The sequence below is a fragment of the Sinocyclocheilus anshuiensis genome, unplaced genomic scaffold (genome assembly GCF_001515605.1).
Source record: "Sinocyclocheilus anshuiensis isolate Anshui unplaced genomic scaffold, SAMN03320099.WGS_v1.1 scaffold2787, whole genome shotgun sequence".
In the NCBI taxonomy this organism is placed as follows: Eukaryota; Metazoa; Chordata; class Actinopteri; order Cypriniformes; family Cyprinidae; genus Sinocyclocheilus; species Sinocyclocheilus anshuiensis.
The window spans coordinates 13,364-22,261 of record NW_015548339.1 but is presented as its reverse complement, the minus strand read 5'-3'; the positions used below and the strand labels follow the sequence as shown (position 1 = coordinate 22,261).

The window sequence follows — 8,898 nt, the reverse complement described above, 5'->3', positions numbered from 1 at the left end:
TACTTCGTGAGCATGTGAGTGTGCTGTTAAAAACTAGCCTAGAGCGCCATCTGTTGTTAAAAACTAAGCTCAGAATCGATTCGAGAGAGAATCACGATGCATTCTGAAAATCTCAGAATCGATCCAGGAATCGCGATGCATCGATTTATTGCGCCAGCCCTACTATTAGCCAATCATATCAGTGGGTGTTTACTTCCGAGTCTACAATCCGCCACACCTATTCAAACAGGGCTGTGTTTCCCAAAAGCATCGTAAGCTTAAGTACATCGTAGACCCAATGGAGCTACAATTAACTTAACTAGGCTTACAATGCTTTTGGGAAACACAATGCATTGTAAGATCCAAGAGCAAATAAAACTGTTATTGTTACAATTAATGAAAATAAATTAAATTGCATTGTTACCATTGTTGTGAGTTACGTGCTGAATGTTTTAAGCCTGTGTGTGACTTAAGGTGAATAAGGATTATAAAAACCCAATTAAAATCATCTCAAGGTATTTATGAAAAATTATATTTGAAGAAGTTCATTAATAAACACATACAAAAAATACACTAATACTTTAAATAGAAGATAGGTCATCTTCTAAAATCAACTTATTCGTTATTTGTCTTCCTTTGAAATCAATTAAATCTGACTTCATGATGCATTAGCAGGTTTTCCTTCGTCCGCGCCGTTCTCAAGCCCGTGCCTCTGCTCACTCTAACCCTCCGGCTGTTCCTCACGCTAGCCCCCGGCCTCTGCTCACTGTAGGCCGCGGTATGTGCCGCTGTTTCGTTGTGAAAGCGAAACTACTTTGTTTGGCCTTCCAAAAATGGACACGACTAGAAATCAGCGGTTAAGTTGTATTTACAATACTGTTCCAGAACACTTCAACCCAAATATTCAGATGTGTGCAGCACATTTTATGGAGGACTGTTTCCTGGAAGAGTAGACTACAATGCCGGCTGTTCTGACTCAAAGACTGTAAGTACGTCTTTTATATTTAAAGAGTTTTTATATTTTATATATTTAAAGCGAGTTTTTGTTAAAATTAAAATTAAAATAAAGCTATGTAAACACTTGCATTTTTACAACACTACAAGTGTGTCCCATCAGGTAATGAAAAGTTCGACACACACTTGTGGTCTTCATGCTCACTTGAACACTTGGGCCAAATACAGGAAATACGTCATATAAGTAGTCAAGTGGTCAAGTGCAAAGACCGCAAGTGTGGGTATTTGGATAAGGGGTTGGTATTAGTTTAAGTGCACTTAGACTGTAAGGGCTTATAGGGAATTTCCTAACCTCTGTTTATTGTAAATTACTCTAGCTAAGTGTGCATGGGAAACCATGGCATGACCATACCAAAGCTACTATCAGGGAAAGTAATGTTGGTCGGCTTATATCTATGTTGCTTTACTCAAGTGCATACAGATCTATGGGAACTAAATAAAAGTACTTTTAGAATGAGCAAGCATAGGAGCGGCCATCTAAAGTATTAGTCAATTACCTCTAATAACCAAGACTGTTGAGTATGTGCCCGTAAGGTGCGCTAACGGCCGAAGCGATATCTTTGAGCGACATGAGAACCCGAATGAACGAGTACAATAATATTGAAGAGTACACTCTAAAAAATGCTGGGTTAAATACAACCCAGTGCAAACCCAGCAATTGGGTTCTTTTGACCCAGCGGTTGGGTTACTACCCAGAAGGTTGGGTTAAACATTTAACCCAACCGCTGGGTCAAAACAGCCCAATTGCTGGGTTTGTCCCTATTTTACCCAGCACTGGGTTGTATTTAACCCAGCATTTTTTAGCTTCAAAGTAAATAGAATAAGCACGTCTACATAAATTATCCTATGGATGATCAATCAATAATAATTGTCATTCTAACCTAGAATCGAGGTCATAATAAAACAGAGTCAGATTAGAATTTAACTTAAATTAAATAACTTTGCGCACTGAAAAGACCGAACATGCAGGAAGCCTTCAGCCGTCCCACTGGCTGCCGTCGTTGGACCAGCGCTTACAGTTTACAGTACTTTACATGAGTATTCGTTTTTCGGGAAACTTATGACTTTAACTTCACTCCATAAAAAATTGAAAATGGTACTTTTCACTCCACTACATTTCAATCAAGATCGTCAAAGCAGAAAGTCGTTACAATGTAGCAGCTTTGTACGGAGCCCCACACATGACATGCAAGAAAAAATACAAAATAAATCATGCGCATGATTTACTAATTCGTTCCCTCGATGTACTAAAACGTGTACACGATTACTATTTCATTCCCTCGATTTTCTAAATCGTGCGCACAATTTATAAATCAAAGGAAACGAAATAGTAAATCGTGCACACGATTTAGCCTAGGGGCCTACTATTTTTTTCCTGCATGCCATGTGCGGGGCTCCGTAGCTTTGAAAGTCAGTGGGTGATTTATTTATTTATTTTTAGACAGCCTAAAAATCAGTAAGAACTCTTGTAGGGTTACGTGAAGTGATTTCCCAGCATTTTATTAACACTGACCAGTTGCAAATGTGATATTTATTTACAAGAATTCAATAATAAGAAGTGAATATTGTGGTGTGTATGCATTAGACAGATTTTCCGAAGGCATCGCGATTCTCTCTTGAATCGATTCTGAGTTTAGTTTTTAACAGCAGATGGCACTGCGTGCTTTAGAAATAGCCATATTATGCTTGCTTCCAGTTCCTTACACACACACCACTTGAACCTAAAATAATCATTCATAAAGTTCGAAAAGGTTGAAGCGAATTACAAGGATGTTCACATTAGGCTGTGTTTACGTTAATCTCTCATCATAAAGCATAAAAGCCGATGTGCAAGTAAATTTAACCACTTACATTACTCCGCCAAACGCACAAGCGCCCTTCTTCGTGAGCATCTTGAGTGTGAAGTTAAAAACTAACCTAGAGCACCATCTGCTGTTAAAAACTAAGCTCAGAATCGATTCGAGAGAGAATCACGATGCATTCTGAAAATCTCAGAATCGATCCAGGAATCGCGATGCATCGATTTATTGCGCCAGCCCTACTATTAGCCAATCATATCAGTGGGTGTTTACTTCCGAGTCTACAATCCGCCACACCTATTCAAACAGGGCTGTGTTTCCCAAAAGCATCGTAAGCTTAAGTACATCGTAGACCCAATGGAGCTACAATTAACTTAACTAGGCTTACAATGCTTTTGGGAAACACAATGCATTGTAAGATCCAAGAGCAAATAAAACTGTTATTGTTACAATTAATGAAAATAAATTAAATTGCATTGTTACCATTGTTGTGAGTTACGTGCTGAATGTTTTAAGCCTGTGTGTGACTTAAGGTGAATAAGGATTATAAAAACCCAATTAAAATCATCTCAAGGTATTTATGAAAAATTATATTTGAAGAAGTTCATTAATAAACACATACAAAAAATACACTAATACTTTAAATAGAAGATAGGTCATCTTCTAAAATCAACTTATTCGTTATTTGTCTTCCTTTGAAATCAATTAAATCTGACTTCATGATGCATTAGCAGGTTTTCCTTCGTCCGCGCCGTTCTCAAGCCCGTGCCTCTGCTCACTCTAACCCTCCGGCTGTTCCTCACTTTATCCCCCGGCCTCTGCTCACCGTAGGCCGCTGTGTGTTACGCTGATTCATTGTGAAAGCGAAACTACTTTGTTTGGCCTTCCAAAAATGGACACGACTAGAAATCAGCGGTTAAGTTGTATTTACAACACTGTTCCAGAACACTTCAACCCAAATATTCAGATGTGTGCAGCACATTTTATGGAGGACTGTAAACTGATTCGGGCCGACTAGCAAAACAAACTTGTAGCCAATCAGCAGTAAGGGGCGTGTCTACTCATGATGTGGAGGAGAAAGCGTTCAGTTCGAGCCGAGCGACAGAAAGATAGATAGAGATGGCGGATAAAAAACAAAAGAGGAAAACATCTGCGGAACAAACGAAGTCTTAAGGCAAGAAGTAGGACCTGCGTAAATATCGGATCAGCTTTCCAGCGCTGGAGAGCCTTCAAACTGGAATCATGGAGGAATATCCGGTAATGTCCACTTCGCAGGGCACTTGCAGTCAAATATAACAAACGTCTGAAGCAATAAGAGAAACATACAAAATGTGCAGAGCGGGGGTACGCAAGGACTGGAATTGAGAGCTGAGTTAGTACACTGGACGCGACAAAGCGACCGTTGAAATTCATTTGAAATTTGTGTCAATACATCATGAATAGAACGCAGAATGTGCAGCAGTTTTCTGTCTGGGATTTGTCGTGTTGCGCAGCACCGCGCCACATCCAATGTAGACAGCATCACTGATTATAATGAGTTCTATAGTATTTTGTCGCGCCGCACCGCTCACGTCCGGTGTAGACACGGTGTAACATCGGTTTTGCTTTGTTTCACAGAACTAATCGTTGCCTGGGTTGCGTACGTATGTGTGGGGCGGAGCAATCAAAATAGAGGCGAGACCCTTTTGGGGTAGGGGCGTTTTTGTTTTGGTGATTTCAAATGTCAACATTGGCTACCAGAAATAGCTTACCCTGCCTTTAAGACTCTTTTTCTTTTCTTCTTCTTCTGCTGTTTTGTTGCACATTAGCAACATATTAGTGCAGTGCTGCCTCTCACTGCTTTGTTAATGTCATTGGTTCCTTTGTGGCTACTTGAATATTTTAAGTAAGTGTCACTCAAAACAGTAAGTAAATTGTTTTATTTGCCTTGAAAGTAGCTGTAACTTAATAAAACCTAGTAAGTATAACAACTAAGTAAAGATAACTAATTAAATCTAAGTAAGGTAAACTATTGGATTTTACAGTGTAGTCTCATGTGCATTAGATTCAACATGTTGAATAAGAGGCAGGTTGTGATAATAACCTGAAACACATTTAATACATAATATATGTTTTTGACTATGTTTAAGCCACTGTTATATTGTTAGATAATGCATTTGCCAAATCTCTTTGTTCAGGAGGCACCAGACAGATCTAAACAAGCTCCACTCAATACCCTGCATAGGGGATTTAACAGAATGATGTTTTTTTTTTTTTTTTTTTTTTTTTACTGTACTCATCTTAAATGCACACTATCAGGGTTAACATTAATCTTCCTTGTTTTTATCACAGGTTTGAGGACCCGCTCTGTGTAATAAACAATGACAAATTATGAAAGTTCAGTTCACGGTGAAAACAAAATGAAATCAAACGCAACTTACAAAAAGTTGCTTTGACATGTTTTTGGACATTTACCATGATAGTACTGTGATATTTTTGGAAGTACCTTGGATTACTATGTTAACATGGTGCATGCATTTCTCTGTTTTTTTGCAAGTGAGGCTACGTACAACCATTAAAGTAAAAATACAATGGTTTATTAATATTAATATTAATGAGTTTAATAATCAATATCCACTCACCCATAACAACCAAGGTGAATTTTTGGTCCTGCTCTTTACATACTGTTGATGTCAATGGAATAAAGTTATTTTAAAAGGGAACTTGTCCAGAAGATGGCAGTATTGTATGAAAATTAAATTGTCATGCAGTTGTTTATATGTTAAAAAACCACAAGGTCACTGGTATATAAACGGCAAGGTTTTTATTATACTTATAAGGCTATTTGTTTACTGTTTTGTTCATTTATTTTGCCTTAAAGAATGTCCAGAAAATGTCAAATCGATAGCAATACACAGACTCACACAGAAAGTGTGATGTATCAGACCAGAATATGAAATAAACACATTGGGCTAAATACTGTACTTTTTCAAAATGACAGATGGTTTTGCACCAAAATATACTGTGGAGTTTGACACGCGGCCATTGATGTTTTTTCCCACAATTCAAACAGATCTGAAACTTCTTTTTAGGTCGTGAGCCACCAGTTGAGAAACACTGTCCTAGATTGATCCAGTATAAGATTACATATGCATCACACTCAGAGCAAGCCTTTCTGTATGATTTTTCTATCTGCCTAAATCATGTAAAATCATTTTTAAATCAGTGCTTGCCAGCTTTCTAGTCCGCAGGATTGAGATAAAAATAGCTGGCCAAGTTCACAAAATATCAGATCCATCCTAAATGTGTTAAAACACCTGCATGACAGTGCAGCACATTAGATGGCATCCTTCCACACCTGTGCTGCACTGTGTCAAAATGCCTCCGTCTGCACAACTGACATCTTTAATTCTTTGCTCTGTCTGCGTAACCGCCAACTCTGATCGCGAACAGGAAATTCTTTCTGTTTCCTCCAGTTGATTGTGAAAAGGTTCTGGAACATTTGCTGTTTTCAGAAGAGCAATGAGCTGCCAATACATTCTCTTATTTTTATTCCTCTGCGGCTTTGCTGCGCTCACTGGTAAGTTGTGATTACATTTTGTATATATGTGTTAGTAGACTAAAGTGTATTGGCTCTTTTTTCCCTTAATTTTAGGGATGTTACTGTTGACCTTATTATATTTTGTTGTTGAGATCCAACATTACGATGTGATTAACATATTAAGGATAGTAATCCACATTATCCTTTGGTCTCATGCATATTGTGCTATTTAATATCAAAACAATGACTATAAATTATGTGAGAATAATCACTGTAAATCATGTTTTTTCAGTTAACTTGAAAAAAGTACTTTATATAGGAACATCTAAATTCACTTGTCATTCAAGAATCAGATCAGGTAGAAATATCTCCTAAAGGCAACACATGCCCTTGGACACTGTACTGTACTGATATAGTCATTTTTGGCCATTTTTAAATGCAAATCTAGTTACATGCAAACCGCTGCAATGAGAGTTTGTTTGCATCTACATTTAACAGAAACACTTACAGAAAGTGGAATATATAGATAAGTATTAAAGTTCTAGCAGAGACCTGCAGGCCTGTTACGAGTTCTTCAAAATAAAAAGGTTCTTTATAGTTATAAAATGCTTCTTTAGATCATTTAAAAAATGTGAAACTAAGGAAAAAAGAGGTACTTTTAAGAACTTTTGACTGAAAGGTTCTTTGAAGACCTAAAAATGGTCTATTGCACATTGAAACTTTTTTATTTTTTTAGTTGAAACCTTTATTTTTGTCTCATGGAGAGGTTGGCACAGAGTAACTAAATTATTAAAGAGTAACTAAGATTTCAGTTGCTAAAAGGTTTTGAGTCAAAAGACTTATTTAACAAACGCTCATTTTATTAGGCACCGATTTGTTGGTTTCAAACATCATGTACAAAAACTTTCTTAAAATGGAACAATTTTTATTACATTCCAGTATCATCTTATTATTTTTGTAATATCTGTTGAATAAATAGGTGAACGCAATAGAGAAGACTAACAGAAGACACGAGTCACTATATAACAAAGGCAGATTTGAACTGAATCATTGTACTCTATTCTAAGGACAGGGCCTTTTTTCATATAAATGTCAAATCAGGGCATAGATTTTGTAATTTTACATTGTTTAGTTTTATTTTTATACTTATTTTAATTTCTTTTGGCCAGCTTGGTTTGAGTTTTGCCGTTTCCTGAATTGCTGTTTCATAATAGTTTTACTGTTTAGATTCTAATGAAAAGACTGTAATATGCTCTCTAAAGCAGGTCCACATTTGTGACAACTTACCCCATTCAGTTTGATAACATGCCCTATTGTTATAGGAGTCAGTGTGTGTTAAATGAACCCTAACATTTTTTTTTTTAAATGGACAATAATGGCAGAATAGGATTTTGAACTGAGATTTGTCTAAGGTTAGTGTCCCTTGACTTTAAAAAAGAAACCCATTCTGAGAAACACATATGAGTGCATGAATCCTGTTGAGTTTTATTAAATGCTAATATCATTTTATTTGTTATAGTTGCAGAGATATGTAAAACAGAACTACTAGAGGGAACGTCCTGCACCCTAAAGCTGCCAACAACAAACACTGACAAATCTAATGAGATCAAATGGGCCCATACCACCAGTAACGCTGTAATTGTGAGGAAAAATAATAAGAACAAATCAAACACTCCAGGTCTAACAATTGAAGATGATGGAACATTAACATTCAAAAGTGTTAGTCTGAACAACACCGGCAAATATACATACACTGTTTTTAATGCTGACGGTACACAGATTGGTGCTGGAGATAAGGAAATTAACGTTTATGGTAAGAGGACAAATATTCATACCCTTCCACCATAATAACAAAATAAGAGTGTATATTTCTACAGTAATTCCAGTAGAAGTTAACCACCATGTTTCTGTCACAGCAAAGGCTCCTAAACCTACTGTGAAGATCGACTGCAAACATGGTGACGCTACACTCACCTGTGACATTAGAGACCGTACAGATCTGACTGTATCCTGGTATAAAGAAGACAATATCATCCAGACTGAAAAAAACACAAAACTGCTCTTGACATCTGCTCAAGTACAAGAGAATAAACTGTACACATGCAATGTAAGCAATCCTGTCAGCAGTAGGGAAAGTGACAGCGTTACAGTATCATGTAAGTCTTTTTATTTTCACCAAGTTCTCATGTTATTTCACATGCTTTGCATTAATTATTATTATATATTTTTAAATGCTTGTGTTTTTTCTGTCTTAAAGACAACATTTAAATCATGATTTTTCAGGGTTTTGAACAGATCTGACCTTAAATACTGATGTTAAAAATTAAGAGGTCCTGCTCTAGCAGAATTAATGGTCTATCCAATGATTGTATGACTTTGAATGATTTTACATTTGTTTCATGAAATACGCACTTGTTTTTTGTCTGGTCGTTTCCTGTTTTTACCGTTGACTTACAATCACGAAACAATGACCAAAAAAACGACAGTATTTTCTAACACGTTGATACAGAATGGTGTTAAACTGTGTACTAACCGAAGATATCTCAACGTATTTTAGCAGTCAAACAGTTTGTAGACACTTATTCA

The 8,898-nt window shown here is 36.7% G+C and overlaps 1 protein-coding gene and 1 long non-coding RNA gene across 2 annotated transcripts in view; both read left to right on the top strand.

The window, feature by feature from the left end:
- LOC107656559 (uncharacterized) overlaps positions 1-8,898 on the top strand; it is a 25,931-nt gene that overhangs the window by 13,360 nt on the left and 3,673 nt on the right. The window contains exon 2 of the long non-coding RNA XR_001630583.1: positions 6,008-6,014. This is a non-coding gene — a long non-coding RNA (uncharacterized LOC107656559). The remainder of the gene's footprint in view (positions 1-6,007; positions 6,015-8,898) is intronic.
- The window catches only part of LOC107656558 (T-cell surface antigen CD2-like), a 5,882-nt gene continuing 3,114 nt past the window's right edge, over positions 6,131-8,898 (top strand). Inside the window, exons 1-3 of the mRNA XM_016444458.1 lie at positions 6,131-6,351; positions 7,832-8,125; positions 8,229-8,468. Of these exons, the coding sequence (XP_016299944.1) occupies positions 6,294-6,351; positions 7,832-8,125; positions 8,229-8,468 (592 nt within the window). The 5' untranslated portion in view covers positions 6,131-6,293. The remainder of the gene's footprint in view (positions 6,352-7,831; positions 8,126-8,228; positions 8,469-8,898) is intronic.